The sequence below is a fragment of the Rousettus aegyptiacus genome, unplaced genomic scaffold (genome assembly GCF_014176215.1).
Source record: "Rousettus aegyptiacus isolate mRouAeg1 unplaced genomic scaffold, mRouAeg1.p scaffold_m13_p_2, whole genome shotgun sequence".
NCBI lineage: Eukaryota > Metazoa > Chordata > Mammalia > Chiroptera > Pteropodidae > Rousettus > Rousettus aegyptiacus.
In genome coordinates, this window is record NW_023416295.1 from 134,006,092 (window position 1) to 134,026,074 (window position 19,983).

The following is a 19,983-nucleotide window of genomic DNA, read 5'->3' on the forward strand; positions in this document are numbered from 1 at the left end:
AATCAAAGGATAGAATAAGTTAAAATTTGAATTTTAGGTTGTCAGGATAAAAAAAACAGTTGATTTTTTTTTTTTTTTTTTTTGGTAATGAGATAATCCTTTCTATTCTATAATCTCCATAATTTCTCCTTTCTGCACCCGGGGCCATGGCAGGTCCAAACAGCCTTCCTGTGACTCACAGAGACTTGCCCTCTCTGGGTGGCATGCCCCTGCGATCATGGTTTGTAGCTAGTAGAAGCCGTCTTTATGTAATTTAACACTTCCGCCTCCTAGCTGATGCAGCTGGACACTGGAGCACCTGGCCTGGTGAGCAGAGGTGAGCTAGTTTTCATCTTCCACCTGGTCCCCAGGCTTGGCGCCCTGTGTAGGGCTCAATCACAACTGTACACAGCAGCACCGGCTGAATCCCCACCCTCAATTTTTCCTAGAAAAACCACGTTTCAAAGTAAGTGTAAGCTGTGAAAAAAATACAATTTTAGCTATAATCTATACAAAAGTGCACATTTGTTACCTGAGTTATACATAACTGGTAAATAGCAGATATATATTTGCTCTTTCTTAAAAATTTTAAGACCATTAAATAGAGTAACCACAGTATTGTTTTTAAAATAATTTTATTAAAATGCTCATAATTATAAAAGGATATTAAAATGCACAGAAATCACAAAACATTACAAACTTTACATCTTATGCCACAGTGTATGAATATTTATGAATATTTCAGTTTTACTTTAGTTAAGCTACTAATACATTTAGACTTTTCAAACATCTTAAAATATAATACAAACATGACAAAATGGTACAAGAAATGTTTCAAGAACAGAGCACATTCTGCCCCCCTATTATGAATTAATGTTTTCTGAAATTCAAGACGCAGGTGCAATTAAAAGGGAGGACTTTGGCGACAGTTTACAAGGTGGCCTTGTTTAGTTTTCAAACAAAAACGACAGCTTTCCCTTTCTATTGACATAACTAAAATAGCTGAGGGATATTTAAAGAAAAATCCCCTGAGTATTTTGGTCTAATGCTTCAATCCACTAAAATTCACAGGCATTACCAAAAGGATACAAAATGAAAATTTCTCTAGTGGTTAACACACTGGGCAGTTCTGGGGTCAGATTTTCCCTTCACAGGTCCACTGCGACACCCATCCATTTTTCCAGGGGCGCTGCCTCTGGGTACGTTTACAGATCCAGTCCATGGCTGCTGCAGACAGCCCCACGTTTTCCTTCACCACCGAGTCAGCACTAGACTTACATTAACACTGTCAGTGTCACAGGTAACCCTGGGTCCCCACTATATCTTAGCTGTTTGGCGAACACTGGCACTGTCATACAACATATCTGCTGCCTTTCAAAAGGGAGAGGGTTTTTCCCTGCCTCTTCACAGAAGCACATCTTAGACCATGAAGGCAATTTATGGAAAGTGATTTATGAAAACATAAATGCACAATTCTTTTAAAGTCATGTCTCATATACAAGGGGATAAGGCAAACACATTTCCTTTTCTATGCTTCCATAAGCCCTGGGTAATTGCCAAATCTAATAGTAGGAGATAATCATACAGTTCAGAGGATAGAAGAGGTAATATGAGAGGCGCCGACACCGCTTCCAAGAGCAGTATCACAGGTGAGCGGGGAAGGGAAGAGTGGCACCCTGTCTAGGCTGGGCAGAATTAAAAGCTTTTCCCCACTGGGAAGAAATTCACTTCTCATTCCCGGTGCAGTCACACCTCACGTGGACTGTTGCAAGCACTTTCTGAGCCTCGTTAGCATTACCAAGAAAGCTAGTAAAATGTTGTCTCTGATCCATTGGGAGAATTCAAAAGTCCAGATAATGTTTTGATGAATCTGACATAAATACTGTTTTTTTTTTCTTTTACCATTCATGGCAGGCATTTAGAATTGTGATCTGGAGTTAGGCCACTCTATTTTAATAGGCCTCTAAGTCTGCTCACTAAACATGTTTCCTTTTCCTTTATTGCTGGGGTTCTGATTGGCTTGGCTCCTGTTGCACCTGGACATTTAGCAGCATCCCAGTGGGTGGTGGCCCATTTAGCAAGATCCTGGTGCCAGACCCCCTCTCCTGCACCCAGCACTGCCCTATATTACCAGTCAAGGGTGAGGGGTCCGGACCTGTGTCGTCTCCAGTGCTTACCGGAGGCTCTAGCACCTGAAAGGCAGTAAAGCGCTGTAAAGACTGCTGAGCTGAACAAATCAAGGGCAAGATATGCATAGTGCAGAAGTTCAGCAGGAAGTTACCTCCAGCTGATGGCAGAGTTTGTGGCCAAAACCATTTCCTTTTCTTACCTTAATGCCTGATTGGCCTTAGGGAGGCTAGAAGCTCAAATCAAATCCAAAGTCTCTTTTCTTGATTGGGAATAACCTGGGTCTCTCCTCCTCCTTCCCCACAAATGCTCCACTGGTGCAAAGATGCAATTACAAACGAGTTACTGGGCTGGGCACAGGAGAATGGAGGGTGCAAAGAGTTACTTGTGGCGGATGCTTTGGTATGCTAATCACCTGGACATGCAGAATCCCTGCTGAAAGGCGCCCCCTACACAGGAACACAATGCGGCTCAAGGCTGGGGCACTTAGTGTTCTCTTCACTGTGCACGTCAGTCACGTCAGGATGGCCATATAGTGAGCCACTTGCAATGGTGCTCATGATTTGTAATACTGTACTTCCTGCAGCTAATGAATAAAGGGCAACTGGTAGGAAGTTGATGAGCTTTATCTTCTCCAGACCATTATGTTGATAGAAATGTAATGTTAATCACTTTTTTTTTTTTTTAAGAAACCACACCTCTTTAGAAGAGGTAAATTAATTTACTTGCTCAATAGGAGTTACAGTTCTATTTGAATCTGTAACCTTGAGAGTTGCAAAGCATTCAACATTGATTAGGCACAGAACATTCTAGGACAGCTCCTAGAAGATGAAAGGTGTTGCTGTGGATTAGCACAGATATGCTTCAGTTCCTTGCGATTTTTATTCCAATCCATTAACAGTATTTCTTTGAGATGGAAAGGTAAGCCAGAATAAAGACAAACTATTTCCTGTTAACTGAGGTTTCCTTTTCTGTGGAGCTGTGATAGTACACCTCAGTATCGTGAATTCTTCAGTCTATTTGCCACTTAATCCAGCATTCAGACTGAGTTCTGAGTTAGCATTGTTTAACCATGCAAAAGCTATCATGTCTTGTCTTTAATGATGATACTGTAAGGGAAAGACAATTCTGGAACAATCTGGCAAAGTGAAGAAATGAAACACTACTTAAAAATAAAGACCATGCGCTTGAGAACAGAAATGAATGAAGGCAATCAAATGGGAGGAAAAAAAAATCCATCCTGCTTTAGAAGGCGTGGTTTTTAAGCACATTAAGAGACTTTTTCTGTGATAGTGAAATTCCAATTTATCAAAGGTAACGTTTTAGGTTTTCCACGTGATTAGTTTTATGTTCTTCTTGATCTAAATTTTACATTTTCCAGTTCCTGCATCACTAGCTGAAACTGAAAAATAATCTACATGAAAATGGCAATAGTTAACACTCATATTTGCCAAAGTGACTGAGCTTAAACATTCTCATTAGAGATTCATAACATTTTTTGACAGAGCTAAATTCTCTAAAGTGCTTCTCAGAACATAAAGCTCTTATTCTGATTTTGGTCGTAAATTGTTATCTACTGCTTCTACCATCCTCTCAGCTATGACCTCCATAGTTTTTGTCATATCTTTGAGGTGATTCTCATGAAGAAGCTTTTGAGTTAAGTATTTTTCTCTCTTGATCTTGCTCTTCGTACTTTTTGATACGTCTGGAATTGCATAGGAAATGAAAAATTTCACAGAGTAGATGACATGCTGAAGGAGAGAAGAAGAAAAAAGTCAATCAAAAAGACACGGAGGGGAAAATAATTCCTTTCATTTATTTTTGCTGATCGTTGCGGCAATGTGGTGGGCAAGGTGTTGGGCATTCTACGTGTACATCCAATCTCTCCCACCATGATGTGGCTCTGCCAAGCAGCTACGTTTTGTTACTTTATATATTTCAAGAACAGTATTTGATATGTAGAAAAAAATATAATATCTATAATACCACGACACTGACAATGCTGTAGTTTTTTGTGTGTTCCTTTCCTATCTCATTCCATTCCCAAGCCTCCTCCCCAAAGGCAAACATGCTCATCTGTGCAATTATATAATTTTCTTTTACTTTTGAAAAAATCTTTAAAATATGTATATATCCCAAAATAATGTTGTTTAGTCTTGCTTGATTGGACCTTTATAAAGCTTATAGCATGACATCATATACAGTGTTTAAAAAAACTTTTTTTTTTTAATTCAGAACTAGTTTCTAAGATTTATCAAGGTTATTGTGAATAACTATGGTCTATTTATTTTCACTTCTGCATAACATTCCACTGTTTGAATACACTATCATTTATTCCACTCTCAAAAGGTATTGGGCTTGTTTCTAGTTTTTGTATTAGACGCAGTGATGCTGGGAATGGTCTTGCCCTTGGACTCTGGAGCGTATCTGTGAGATTCTCAAGAATGTGCACTTAAGAGTGGCGCTGCCACGAAATCTATTCTGTTTTACCAGGGGTGGTTTTTAAACACATTAGGAGAACATGAATGTTCGATTTTACCAGGCAGCAACACAGTACTTCCCAAGGCAGTTATACCGGCTCACATTCCTACCAGGGGTATATGATCGTTTCAGTTGCTCTGCAGCCTTGCCAGCACTTGTTAGCAGACTTTTTTTTTTTTTAAACCAACATAGTTATTAAGAAATAAACTTTCGCTTTGGTCTTGCTTAGCATTTATTTGATGACTAATGAGGTTGAACATCTATTTATTCAATATTCAAAAATTCCCAATCTAGCAAGGCGATGGATATAATATGCAATAAAGATAATTAAAAACAAATTATACATGGTGTTAAGAAGTGATAAGAACTATGGGAAAACAGTAAAGCAGAGTAAGAGTTATGGTGAGTATTACGGTGAGAAGTGAATTTAAAATAAATCTTATATGGATTAGCTTGGATATGCCTCATTGAACAGACTTGAAGGAGGTGAAAGAATCAGCCATGCAGATATCAGGACAGACACTCTAGGCAAAGGGAAGAGTCAATGCAAAGTCTGTACAGTGGAAGCTGGCAGGATGTGGTCCAGGAGTGGCAAGGCTGCAGTGAAGTGAGCAAGGAGAAGTGGCATCAGAGAGGTGACAAAGTGTGGCCAGGTGCATAAGGCCTTGTATGTCATTGTAAGGACTTTGGCTTTTACTTTGAGACATGAAGACAATGGAAAGCCCAGATAGAAGACTGTTGCCCAAATTCAGGCAAGAAATGATGGTGCCTGTGACCAGTGGTAGAAATAGTTGGTAAAAAAAAAAAAAAAAAAGTGGTCATATATATGAAAAAGCCAACGGGACTGGACTGGACGTAGGGCAAGTGGGGGAGAGAAAACAAGGTTCTAAGCGTTCTGTCCTGAGCAACTGGGGCGGTGGAACCGAGAACGGGAAGACCGACTATGGACGGAACAGATTCGGGGCAGGGTGGGGAGAACACTGAAAGTGAATTTAAGCGAACATGGGAATTTGAGGCAGTACATTTGAGATATCTGCTAGATATCCAAATAGAAAGTTCAAGTAAGTAGTTGGAGTCACGGGCTGAGTTCAGAAGAGAGGTGTTTTGGAGCTATCCATTTGTGAGTCATTGGCATGTAGATGGCATTTAAAGTCAATGTACTGCATGAGATCACCAGGGCTGTGACTAGAGAGAAAGGAATCAGGTCCCAGGATCATTAAGGAGAAGAGAAGGGGCTGGCAAAGAAACTGAGACCACCTAGGGAGGTGGACAGAAAAGCAAACAACGAGGCAGGGCAGGAGGAATTTCAAGGAAGAGAGGGCGATGAGCTGTGTCAAATGTTTCTGATAAGTTAGGTAATGTGAGGGTGGAGGATATTGAGATGAGAGAGATCAGAGTATTTAGATGATGGAAATTACATAGTAAAGAGACAAAAGTCATGTTGTAGGAAAGGGTTTTTTTCCCCCCATCTATTTCTGAGGTAATTAATATTTACAGATAAGTGGATTTTCTGTTATACTACCTTTGCATTTCTGTGATAAAGTCAACGTGGTATGATGTCATCTTTTAAAAACAGTCTGCACATTTAAAAAATACTTGTGCATCTATCTAAGGAGTGAGATTGGCTTATAATTTTCCTTTCTATTCTTGTGTGATTTTAGGATCGAAAGAGTGGGAGAATAGTTCCCTTTCTTTTCTGATCTCTGAAGGAGTTTGCTTAAGATTGAAAAAAATGTTCTATAAAGTTTGGTATCACTCTCCCATAAAACCGTAAGGCCTGGTGTTTTCATCGTGGAAAGATTTTTCAGTTCCTCAAAGTTTAATAATCCTAGGTTTACAGTTACCTTCTTTAGCATTTTGAAAATATCATACTACTCTTCTGGCTTCTATGTTGCTGTTAAAAACTCTACTCTCATTCAACTTTTAATTTTATTTTTCAGTCATCCGTCTTCTTCCTCTGGTTACTCTTAAAATCTTGTTTTTGGGGTGCTGCATTTTCCTTATAATGTACACGTGGATTTCTTTATCTGCTTTGCTTAACATTTTTGTTTTGGTGTGCTTTCTGTTCTCTGAACAGATGTCTTTCATTTATTTTGAAAAATTTTTAGCCAATAACTCATCAAATGTTACCTCTCTTCCATTACCCATTTTTTTCTTGTACGATTTTTTTGAAAATTAGTCCTTTTTACTGTGTCTTGCATATCACAACCTCTTTTTCAGACTCATCTTCTAATTCACTAATTCTCAAATTTGCTCAAATTTGTTTAATCCATATGTTAATTTTTCATTTCTAGAAGTTCTATTTTTCAAAATTGCCTTGTAACTTTTTTTAGTTTCTTACTGTTTGCTCAGTTTTGACTATTTGTTTCAACATTTTTACGTACAGTTAATTTACATTCCTTATGTGATAATTCAAAGTCTTGAAGTTATTTAGGTTCCAAATCAGTTGTTTTTTTCTGGCTGAATCTCACCCATGTTGCCCCCACCCCTGTCATTGTTGATCTTTGATTGTAAGCTCATATTTGATTATTGCAAAATCTGAGAAAACCTGGGATCTAAATTGAAGACACTTTTCTCCAGAAAAGATATGCTTTTCCTCCTGCTCTGGGACACATTTAGCCCTTTTCGGGGTCCTGGCTGAATCTAAGAGTCTCAAGCTCAGCTCTTCCGCCTTGCTTCTGACTCAAGCCTTGACTCCTTGAGCTTTTAGACGGAGGCGATGATGCCAGCACTTGTCCTCAGAGCACTCGTGAACCTCAGGGGTGCTCACTGCCTACTACTCAACTTTGGCCCATCACCTGTTTTCCCCTCTTTGTATATTCTCCTCCCTTTTAGTGAGCTCAGAAACGCAAAGGAAATGTTTAAAGCTAATTCTAAATGTTTTGTAGTGAGATGGCCCCTCACAGTGTCTAGTCTACCATATCAAAAGCAAAAGTCTAAACACTTTGGCAAGAACACATTTTAATATAATGACTCTTGCTAATATATCAGATACTGTGCTTTAAGAATCCACTTATGATGGTGAGTTAATGATAAATTACTTTCTTCTTCCATTAGTGTGTGGTAGCTATTAAAAAATACTAGAAAAATTATCAAAGCCAGGTAGCCTATCCCACTTCTTTCTTGCTAACAGATTCTGATTTTATTCAGAGAAACCAAATATCTCTAGGAGGAACCATGTGCTGTAGTTCTAGGATGAGATGGAAGTCTGCTTGGAGTGGGGGTGGGTTCTGACAGAGCATTTTCTTTCCTGACAGAAAGAAACAGGTATGGCTAGCATCTCCCTTTTCCTTCTTCTCACCTCAAACATAAACACGTTATTGGGAATTGCAGCGCTCATAATGTAACCATAACATGACACGCAATGAGAGAAAATCAGAGACACAATCCTTATATCAGTGAGATGGAACAGATTTAGGAGTAATCACCTACTTCTAGTGAACTTTATGTGAGAAAAATCAACCCTTATTTATTTAAGCTACTGTAGACGGTTTTCTATTTCTTGCAGCTAAATGTAATCCTAACTGACCACACCAATCAAGCAGCTTCTGAGGTTCTGGAATTTGGTAGTAGTTATTCACTCAGCGTAAGAAGTTGGCTAGATCAATTTCAAATTTATAGGTGCCTTCATCATTTTTCAGAGCTGATTAATTTTAGGTATATAAAACTATTGTAAGAAGGTATATTATAAAAATCAATAAAAATAATACAAATAAAACTATTATAGCAATAAAAGTTACTCCAGGTCAGAGGTCACATCTTATTCATCTTAAATAAGTCCCTTCTCAGCCTAATATGTAGCTGAGTGCTCCCTCCCCAAAGGCATTCAATTAATGCTGAATTGAAAAGAACTGAATCTCCTTAGCATATAACACGCTTTTAACACACGTAAGCAACTTCATTTAATTAATGAGAGCTTTACGTGTGTTCTCAGATCAAATCTGATTAATAAAAATCCTAAAATAATCATTAGCAAGAGAAAAGAATGCATTGTACATTTTAAGTCAGAGTTGGCAACACTTAAAGCTAACAAAGGATCTTCAAATATCCTGCCTTATAAACTATTTCCAAGTACGTATACTTCTCCTTACCTCCATGACAATGATAAAAGCCAGCTTGGCTGCGATCACATGCCAGTAGTAGATGTTGTGTTTATATTGTTGTGGGTGTCCTGGAGGGTACCGGAAATCACGATACCTGGAAACGAAATCAAGGCAGGTCAGGAGATAATTCTTCTTGATCAATGACTGTAAACGAGGTCCCATTTGAAAAGAGGTCATATTCAATGCAATGCTTTTAAATCGGGCATTATATAAATTTTCTCCCAGAGGTTTAATTTGGTAACAAAACTCAAATAACTATTCCAGTAGTACTTCATTTAATGCACAAGAGGAAAATGATGGTAATCACAGATTCCATCTTTGTAAAAAGAGAACAAAAATATCTTAAAATTTTTGGTAGTTTTAGCCCTGCTTTCTCAAGATAATAACAAACAATTTAGCATATTTTCAGAATTGTATTTATAAATTTATATCATGGTGTCATCATGGTTCACTTCAGCTATGGGACTCTCTCTGCCTACAGAGAATAATATATGTTTATAATTTTCTTACTAATTTCCTGTTATCAGATGTCATGTGCTACTGCTGTTAGTGTTTCTCCCTCAGGTAGCACCTCTCAAATTTTCTGCCTGTAACCTGTTAGATCTAGAAGAATTTAATTACTTTTAGAATTATGCAAAGTAAAAGTAAACAGATTCAGTGTGAGATTCTGAAGAGGCTCTACTATGTGTCACTTTGAAACATTTATTTGGGGCTTATTTCTGTTTTTTTGGTTGTATTGTTGAGAATTTGAATCAGAAAGCTTTGAGGAGTTGATCTAAATGAATTTTAAAGCCTCTTTTAGGTTTAAGACTCCATTGAACAACAAAAAAACTCAAAGAACTGTGGTCAACAAACTTTCAATTGGTAATTTAGTTGATGTATACTGTCTACAGTTGATCTTACCAGCCATTAAAAATCACTGCACAGAGCTTTGTAATACCTTTAGAGAATACTGTTGGCTAGGCTGGGGTATTCACAGTTCTTATCTTTGTTTCCTTTAAGTGAGGGTGCTAGCTTGTCATCATTCAATGTTGTCAGGTTGTGCTTGAATAACACATTAGTCATAACAACTCAATTATCTTGCTTTTTGGAACTCTTAGAATTTCCTCATTTCTAAGATATAAAACTTTTCTCCTGGATTGGTCTACCTGTAATCATTTGAAACTCTCAACTTTAAATCTTGCTTTATGGTTTGGTTTGAAAGCTCTAATCCTAGTGTGTATTACTTTTGTATCTTACCCTTTTTTTAAGATCGATTGAAAAGAAAGCTGGGAAAAAAAAATGTCTCTAGCAATTTTACTTAAATGATGTCAAATAGAATTATATTACAATAAAAGTCCTTTAAAAGATGAAGTGCATTTGAAAACACGTAAGCAGAACTTGCCTGCACATGGCATGACCACCAGGCCCAGAGTCCAGATTTGCCTTGCTTCTGTTTTTAAAGTCCGCGACACTAAAGTAGGAGAGAGTATTGTTGATGTATCCCTCCATGGTGTGATGGGTGTGGTCCCCATAAGGAGGGATGGAAAAGGACCAGTAATACACCAGGCGGGGGATCATGTCTGACGTGAAAGCAATGATCATGGCCTGTGTTGGGAGGAAAACAAGAAAGGGGACATTAATTTAGGGCCTTCACAGCTATGGTTATCTAGCATGCCAGAATTACATTTTCATCAGTTTTTTTATTTTTTTTAAATTAATGGTTCAGAAACTTTTCCTCCTAACTAACAATCGGATATAGATAGTGAATAGCCTAAAATCTTTGAGCAGCTGCTTTAAAGTAGAATAGTTTCCTTCTGGTCGTCGATTCTAAGAAATGTCCAGAAGTCTATCTGCAGTTCAAAAGTGAAGGCCTGATAGTCGTCTGTTACATTTAAGTACAGTAAGAATAACTGCAGACTTGGGTATTGTAACTTGGAAGTTTCTTGCATATACATAAGTTATATTTTTAAAAATTAGAATGTAACAATTTAGTCGACCTTGAAGCTCTATTCAATATAATTTAAATCTTTTCTGATTCAGATGTAGAAGGCCCTTGTGTACATGTAATACTAAGGTCAGTATTCTGGGTTTATACAATTTCTTTGCAATACAAAATCGACTTTTAAAAATTACTTGCCTCTTAAAAATAGAACGTAAGCTCCATAAAATGTATTTTCCTTGATCTAAACTAAGTAAATAACAGCCTTTAAATTTATACTTTTTCTCTATAGTATCTTGTTTAGACAAGTCAACCCATACATAGTCTGAATTTAAACTCTCAGAATATACTTACATGTTGCTTCATTAGAGAGCAGTAATTTTTAAATTTTAATAAAATATAGGTAGCAAAATATATTGGGTTGATCCACTCAGTCAAGCAATGATGTCTATTTTGTTAGATCTAGTGTTTAAATTAAGCCTCTAAACTTCCAAAAGTAATGAACATTATAGATTATCAAATTAGTATGTTCCCAGATTAAAGGAATAAATGTGAGTCAAATGTATCTTAAATGAGAGCTTTATGGATATTCTCAGATCAAATTTGATTAAAAAAAATGTCCTAAAATAATCATTAGCAAGAGAAGAATATATTGTACATTTTAAGTCAGAGCTGACAGACATCTGTTAGGATGTAAAGCTCTTATGCATTACATGAATTTTCTCTAAAGATCTGTAATTTGGGCTTTAAGTTCTCTAATGTACAAAATTGGTTTGAAGGAAAAAGTAAAAGCTAAACGATTCAGTCATTTATTGAGGCAGAAGAACAGACATGTTTTTGGTACAAAATGATTTTTAATAGTATTTATCTGAACATATGATTTAGACACAGATCACAAGCCAACAAACAAGATCTTAGGCAAAGCAAGAAAAACAACTAAGGGGCTTTTCTATTGCAAAATTCCCCCCCACTGGAACCAGCTCTGTCATTTCCTTTAAAATATTTTTTCTGTGTGTGTATAGGCAGTGGTGTAAAACAAGAATATTTTAGTTTTCCGGATTTCATTAAATTTTTTTTATCATTTTACTGAACTACAGCTTTATCTAGAATCACCTGTAGATGTGCTTTACGAAGCTACAAAAATTCTAACAAGATAATTCCATTTTCTGACAAGATACTTTTTCTTCCTGAATTGAGCTGCTTTGAGACACCCTGCAAAAGTACAAATAAATGCAGTGTGCTCCATTTCCCATGCTGTTCCAAACATAATTTTCCATTTATATCAAAATAAATTAAAACTGTTCTTCAATAGCAGATGCTCTGGCATGATACAACAATGTCAATTCGGCTTACGTATTGAACCAGCAGCTTTAAAATGATTTTATAACAAACTCCTGCCTGATGTCCCTTCTCATCCCTGGTGGCTATTCTCTTCTTCCTACAGTTAAAAAATTCTCCTATCATGTAAAGTTAGCCTGTCTTGCATACAGTAGATCGGGGAGGCACGCATTAGGTATGTGAGAGGGTAACATACACAAGACCTGGATCTTGAAAATTGTAACATATCCTAATATAGAAACAAGTCCTGGGGTATACAAAATGAAGCCTAAGGTATAAGGAAAAAAAAAAAAAAGCTACTTGGGTAAGAACCAGTAGCACCGAAGAGCGGTACGAGCATGTGCACACAGCATCGAATAGCCCTGGAAACACACCAACACTCTATCGGCGTGAATGGCCTGGAGCCAGGCTGGGGGTACTAGGGAAAAGGTGCCTGACACAATCAAACCAGAATGCTTGAAGAATGGGGAGGATGAGTCAATTGAATTTTCTGGTTAGCTGAAGGTCAAACAAAAATCCTTTTAGTTTCAAACTCGTTGCTGAGAATTTTCCTAAAGCACACGAGTCCACGTTCCCGCCTTGCTTAGTGTTGTACAGCATATTGAACTTGACAGATTCATCCTTTTATGACTATGGAACTTGAAAGGCCTCACTGTCCTATTTCTGAACATCAGTCTTCATTTCACAGCACAGTGGATACTGAAAGTGTGGGCTATTTGAACGGAAACTGATAGAACCTAGCAGTTTTTGTGTGTGTGTGTGATTTGCAACTTTTCCCAAAAAGGAGGGACAGCATGCAATTCAGATAAATTGAGGGTTCTTGGGGGTGACAGTTGGCCTCCAGATAACTTGTTTTATTGTATAAAACTGTAACCATGGTTCAGACAGTGACCCGCTGTAAAATTATTGTGCCTCTGGTTTAGATACCTGTCAAAGTTTATACACAGTCACTGTGGGTGATGATGAGTAATGGAAATGATAAAATCACAGCTAACATTCCTCGAGGACCAGCCTCCATGCATTGCATGCATTAACTCAAAGAATTCCCTAACCACCTTTTGTGCTATATAATCTTAAAATACGTGATTGGGAATCAATTTACAAATGATAAAATGGAGCTCTGAAGTATTAAGGCCTGGCCATAGGTCATAAGGCTGGCAAGCTGCAGTGCTTAGCAGCTTCCCTTGTCCAAGAGCCTGACCCGTAGGCACTGCCGAATTCTGTTCTGTTTCTACAAGTGCTTAAGAAATTAAAACTGGGATGTCATTTTGTTGGGGACTATGGCTTGGGAATGAGATGAGTGGAAATAGCCCTGGTTGTAAGTGTATTTCTAGGGCAGGAGGTCCCGATGAGCTGGCATGTTGGACTCTGTGAGGTTGGGGGTGAAAGAGACTGACTGTTTGGACAGGTCCCTAATAAAGGTTGTAAACAACTGAGCTCTGTTCCCTCACAGCTGGGATACAAGCAGGGTATGAGGCTGCTTAGCTAATGACCAGAGAGTGGCTAGCAGTGACTAAAGGGGTGGGGGGAGACATGGGACCTGTCTTAAACCACCTCCTGGAAGAACCTTTGCCCTAGGAGACAAGGGAGATAACAGGATTGGGAATGCACAGTGTTTGTACTTCATTAAATAGTTACTTTAAGTTGATAATTTGAAATACGTAGCAAAATACGGTGGAATGATAGCTGTTATTTTAGGATCCTCAACCTCTAAATGGATAGATTTCTATGTCCATTATAAAAGCACTTTTGGATAACTCCTTTTATAGTTATGTGAGGATTAAAAGAGTACTTACTGTTATTACTATTACAATGTGTCTATTGAATAAAAACTTTACCAAAGTGCAACAACAGTATAATGATTACTCTTAGCAATTGCCTCTGTAAGATGTCTTGACTTTGTGATTATTTTTCATGACTTACAAACAAAATACATTAAAAATAATAATTACAGTTATAAGAGCTATGTTGCTTATATGGCTAATAGTCTTGGCATCCTTCTTTCATTTTAAGAAATACTAAACATCTGATTCCAGAGGTAGCAATGCTAATACATTTTTTGGACTTTTCAAGGTCTGTACCCTGTGAAGCCTAAGTTTTACTCACATTGGTCACCACAGCCAGAATTGCTATTCCTTGCATGATGGGCTGCCATGCTCCGATGTCTTGGGCTTTTTCTGGCACCATGCGTCTATACTGGGTGGTCATTTTCCATGCGTCCACTCTTATTTCCAATATATTGTTCACCAGGGCCAACAGAGGGGCCAGTGGAAAAGAGGCCACAAATAAGGTGACGAACCCAAACTGAATAACTGTCAATGGAATGGACACACATCACAGGATGGTAGATGGGTGGAAGGACAACATTTTTTCCTTTACTCTTGTAAAGAAAGACAAAGGCAAACAACAAACTAACCCTCAAAGAAAACCGACATCTGTGGTAATAAGTGTGCAACAATGAGAGAATCCAAACAAAACACAAATATGGGATTTGGGGGAAGAAGATGAATTACAAATTGTTTCTTTCATATATACATATATACACACACACACTTAACAGGAATAATATATTTAAAAATCTTTAATCAACCAAAGCTATTTGCTGGTAAATAATCTTGGGATACCCTAAGCATATTATTCATTCTCAGTGTTGAAATAGAATCTTGGAAGATGATTCGTAATTTAGGATCAAAAAAATATTATGTATGTATCTAGCAAGTTAAAAAGAAATAAGAAATATACCTTTGGGAAGACCATGCTTAGAGAATGTTGGAGGAAATATGTCGAAAATAGGCAAATGAATAATCTCCCTGGAGTCTGTGAATGCAAGTGCTATGATATTATACAAATCACAGAAATGTGATAAAAGTATCTTAAGTCAAAATATAATCCTTTAGGAATTTTTATCTTGAAGTTGCTGCAGGCCGCACGGTCACAGTGAGTCAAGATTCAAGTGATGGCTTAGAAGACTTTTTCTTCCTTTTCTGTAATTTATGTGGCATCTACTCTACATACCATGTATACTATACTGTACTGTACTATACTTTTCAGTTTTAGATCTTCCCCTCCTAACTGGCAGACCTTTAAAGTAAGCCAGCACAGGTATGTAACAAAGACTGTGGGTGAAAAGAAAATGAACAGCCCTGTAAAGCTACTGCTAGACCAGGGGGAGAGACCACTCTGGCCAAGGCTGTGGAGGAGGTGGGTAGGGAGGAGGAGCTGGCATGTGCTTCTGGTCTGAGAGGCCAGAGTGTGTTACAGAAGGGCAGACAGGGCTGGAGGGACCTGGCAGGTCCACAGGCCAGGCAGGAGTGGTCATGTTTAGGGAAATCAGATAGGCAAGGACCAGAGTTGGTGATGCCAGCAGAAAAGAACCGAGCAGTGAGGTCAACATCTGTGTCTGACTCATCTAACCCTAAATGAACTTATCAACCAGAGGAGCCCAGCAAGTAACAGAATTGAGTGAAATGGGTACAGTCAACTGTGGGAAACTGGCAAGTGCATGTCCTAAAGAAAGGGACCACTCACAGTTGCTATGTTGGAATGAGGGCCCAATGCTGCCAGATCTCATTATTCAAGAGGAGCCAGAAATTAGGGCTATGTTAGCAATAAACCCAAAAATCCAAAAAAGAAAAGGTACTGTTTATAACAAAAGCATAGACTATTTAGAAATAAATTAGTGAGAAATATTAAGACATGGTAACTGACTTAAAACAAATGATGAAGGAATGGTACAGTATACCATACTCTTAAGCAGACTCAAGTCTGCTTAATTTGGGGACATACCAAATTTATTCTCCAAAATATATTTTAGGATTTAAATACAAGTTTAGTAAATAATCCCAAATAGATTTCAGGAAAAAAAGCTGAAAGCGATGCTAAAATTCTTTATGAAATATACACAAGTACAATAATGAGAAGGGATGTTTGAACTGACAGTATTAGGAAAACTAGATATTCCAAAAAAATAGGACCAGATCTAGGAGATATTAATGTATATTATAATGTTATGGTAATAGAAACAGTGTAGAACAGGTACAATAATAAAATGAATTAAACATAGAAGATTTCAAGAATAGATGTAGATATTCAGGAGAGTTTAATATAAAAGTGATACTTTAAATCAGTAGATCCACGTACTGAAGAAATTAGCTGAATCACTGGAAAAACTGATATGGAGTCCTCACTTTTGACACCAAAATAAATTCCAGATGGTATAATCTGTTCTGATATTCAAGTGAGAAGAACTTTCTAAACAACTTTTGAATCCAAGAACAAAAAGAAAGGGAAGCAAGCAAGCAAGAAAAGACCTAGCAATTTAGCAAGGCAAAAAACACTCGCTGGAAAAACAGAACTAGCCTTCATCTGGAACGTTTTCCTGACCTAGATTACTGGCTAATACTTTCCATGCTTGCTTCACTTTAAAGTCAAGTTTCTTGAAGAAATACCTACATCAGTCGCTCCTCTACACCCTGCTGCAGTCCTTAGCACTGCACTGAAACAAGACTCCTGCTAACTCTGCTGGGGGCTGCATATTCCAAAGCCGCTGTATAGTTCAGTCCTTGTTTGATTACGAGGTAGCTTTTGAGAGCACTAAACATCCCCTTCTCTGTGGAATGTTTTACACCCCTTGATTTTTGTTTTACTGTTTAAAAGCCAAGGTGTGTATATATTTATGTGTATGTACTTGTATGTAAATATACTTTTTTAAAAGGCTACCTAGCTACCGTGCTTGTTCCATTTGGAAAGCTCATCCTGCAAAGACAAGGAAGTATCGATGCAGGTGGTGGACAGAAACAGAGCAGAGATGACGGAGGCGGGGAAGACAGGCCCGACTCCCAGATAGTGTGTATGGATGTAGCACTGGAGAGGGAGGGAAAAAGGGATGAGTGCCAAGGAGATGCTGAAGAATTGATCTTAAATACAGAATAAGAGACGGCCTACTCAGAACTCAATTTTCCTAATTCATTTGACTAATCACTTCAGAAAAATAGCTTTCTCCAAGTTATTCTGGTGCTAAAATAACATGATATTCTCCCCCAGAATAGTATTAATAATGCTAATAGCTCCATATAAAATATTTATAATTACGACTTACTTTAGGATGACTGGTAATTGTCTTAGTGTCCCTTTGAAAACAAACTGAGTAAATAAATATAGCTCCTACATTATGTACAGTGGCTACACACTTACTCAAACTTGATCATAAAACATAACAAAAGCAAAAATGGAATTCAAATCAGACTCCAGGATGAAAAGCCCTGTTGACCAAAGAAGCTACAAGATGAACCTTTCGCTCACCAAAAGAAGCAGATGTCAGATGTGTTTCCATGTATATTTTTAAAAGCACTTATTTAATATATGGAATGATTTAATAAAAGACACCCTCTCTTTGCAGACTTATAAACAGGGACCACAAAGGGATGTCTTTACTATCACATATACCCCTATGCATAAACACAAGGCCTTTCAACAAAAATGTCGTGCCTCCTTTTCTAGTCTCCTAAGCTTAAAAAATGGTAAATCAGTGGTTAGCTGAAAGGGCAGATACAAAACATGTAGACTGTTAGCTTTCTATTAGATATGTGTGTCATGCATGATAGAAAAAATGGTATTTCTTATGGAAATTTATCTTGAGATGCATCCATTTAAAAGGCAACTCAGAGCGCAAAATCAAGTTCAACTGAAGAGAAACAGAGCCCAAGCAAATACTACACAAATGGGTAGACATTCAAAAAGAAGAGCTGTGCTAAAATCTTAATTCCAGACCAGAGAAATGGTTCTGAATTCAAGCCAGTGATTGGCCATGAGATCAAGGAACCAGGCAGAAACCACCAGCCAGAACAAATAGATATACTGTCAAAGGTAGTTGTATGTGTGTGGTGGGGTGGGGGACTGTGATCATTCCTGTAACAAGAGGCAACATGCTTCTACAGACTTTCTGTATAGGCTTGCTTAAAGACTCGGATCAGAACTTCATCAGCCAACAGCTGTCTGTGCCTACGTGGACTCCAGCCCAAGCTGAATAACATCTAATAATAGTTCTGGGTTCATTCTCAGACCGCATGGTTGGAATGCCCTGAGAATTAATGGTGAAGATGTACCTCAATGACTACTGCATGTCACTAGTAATAAAACTTTAACTTCGTACAACAAAAACACTGACAAAGATACATGCAGTCACCTTATTTGAAAGCCTGATTGTATAATTTTATCTAGTGGAGAGAAACATACTCCATTTCAATATGCTAGATAATTATTTAGTTTACTAATCCATACTTTGGGGATCCAAAACATGCTCCAACATAAATTTATAGCATCTGAAACTTAAGTAATGACTTACTCATTTCAAGATATTCGTAAAATAATCCCAGCCTGCCCATGAGCTGCAGATGATAGTCCTGTTCCCATCGTGGGGTTACCTTTTCTGAGCCTGAAACTGTGCGACAGCGTCCAATTAGATTCTTGACCCAGCTGCCAAAAAGATCAAATTATAAATTAGAACGTTATCAGACAAAGGTTATAAAAGTATTTGATAGCTCAAGCTGAATGCACAATCTTCCCAATAAATTGATTTTCACACTAAATTTCTTATTTTTGCCTCCCTCTCCCAAAATATTTTGAAAGGGTACTAACGACCAAGTACCTCGGTTTATCAAAATTGTAACTGCTACTTTTACCTCCTTTTCACGTGAGTTTAGTTGTTAAAAGATACTTTCCCTCATTTGATTAACTTTATTCCTCCCGCCCTTCATTTTCATGCTGTTATTCAAAATCATCTTTTTAGTATGAAAATCACCAAAGAGAAATGAAGACATGGTATGGGAGCTGGTGATAAGGGCTCTGGAGAATAACACAGTAGGACAAGGAGTGGCGAGCACTTGCATTTGTGATAGGGAGGAACAGGGATTGTGGAAAGGAAGAGAGAGCTCACTGCAAATGACATTTTCATAAGGCTGTGAAGGAGGCAAAGGGATGGGGAGGGGCGGAGGGAACGGTGACAACAGAGACCTGGAGACAGGAGTGGGCCTCCCATGTTTGACAGATAGGAAGAAGTGGTCCAGGACTAGTAGGGAACAACTGGTGGGTTGGGGGTGGTGAGGGTAGGGGTGGGGTGAAGAGACCAGTGTGAGGATTTGGGTGTTTTTTACTCTGAGGGACTTGGGGAGCCCTTGAGGAGCACTGAGAGAAAAGTGACATTTGACATTAGATAAAGCAGTTCTACGACCCTATTTTAAGCTGAACAGATCAAGGACGAGAGACACGAAACACTTCATTAAAGTCACAGTGCAGAGCTAGAAGAAAACACAGCCTTAGCTGACAGCCCACACTGGTCTGCCCTCTTCTGGATACTATCCTCACAGACCTGTCTGTTGTCTCTTGTTACATGCCACATTTTTCTCTTTCTCAAAGCCTTGTGGCCCAGATAAAAGTTTCCTTCTTTTTAGAATGGCAAGTTGGCAGTGAATTGAGGTGTGCACCTGTAGCACAGAGAACGGTTGTCCCCTAGAGCAACAGCTGGCTTGTGGTTGACATGTGGAGTTCATCAGAGGAGGCACAACAACTTCAAATATGGATATAAACATCTGGCTAAGCTTTGGCTGATTAAACAACGTTTGTATGGATTTCAAATTCCGAAAATGAGAAGGCTTCACACTACTGTAGAGACAATTGTATACGTTGCATGTGCATGCACGCACACACTTGGTATAAGATATGCATTACAAATAGCTCGCTATGCTGGGTTTCCCACTGCTACTGATCTCGGCGTTAACTTTTCACTGACTACTCCCCAGGGTTTACTAAGAGGAGATTTCTTTACAACAGAACATGCCCCTGGCTTCACAATCTTTCTCCATTTCTCTCTCTCCTATGACATTAGAGACATGACAGGTGGCTGTGGAAAGTGGAGGGAATATAGATTCTGATACCCCTGAATCCATACTTCATTGCTTAGTATTTAACTTTGGTCAAGTTCTAATAAAATTGGGGAATAAAACCTACACTGCCCAGGGTTGCTGCCAGGATTAAATG

General features: G+C 38.2%; 1 protein-coding gene across 3 annotated transcripts in view; it reads right to left on the reverse strand.

The window, feature by feature from the left end:
- Positions 1-597: 597 nt before the first annotated feature.
- Positions 598-19,983, reverse strand: part of ANO6 (anoctamin 6) — a 164,907-nt gene continuing 145,521 nt past the window's right edge. For all 3 annotated transcript variants that reach the window (XM_016146447.2, XM_016146448.2, XM_016146445.2), the window contains 5 exons: positions 18,293-18,423; positions 14,056-14,261; positions 10,075-10,277; positions 8,679-8,784; positions 598-3,857 (listed from right to left, as the gene is read on the reverse strand). In XM_016146447.2, coding sequence (XP_016001933.2) covers positions 3,651-3,857; positions 8,679-8,784; positions 10,075-10,277; positions 14,056-14,261; positions 18,293-18,423 — 853 coding nt within the window. In that variant the 3' untranslated portion in view covers positions 598-3,650. The remainder of the gene's footprint in view (positions 3,858-8,678; positions 8,785-10,074; positions 10,278-14,055; positions 14,262-18,292; positions 18,424-19,983) is intronic.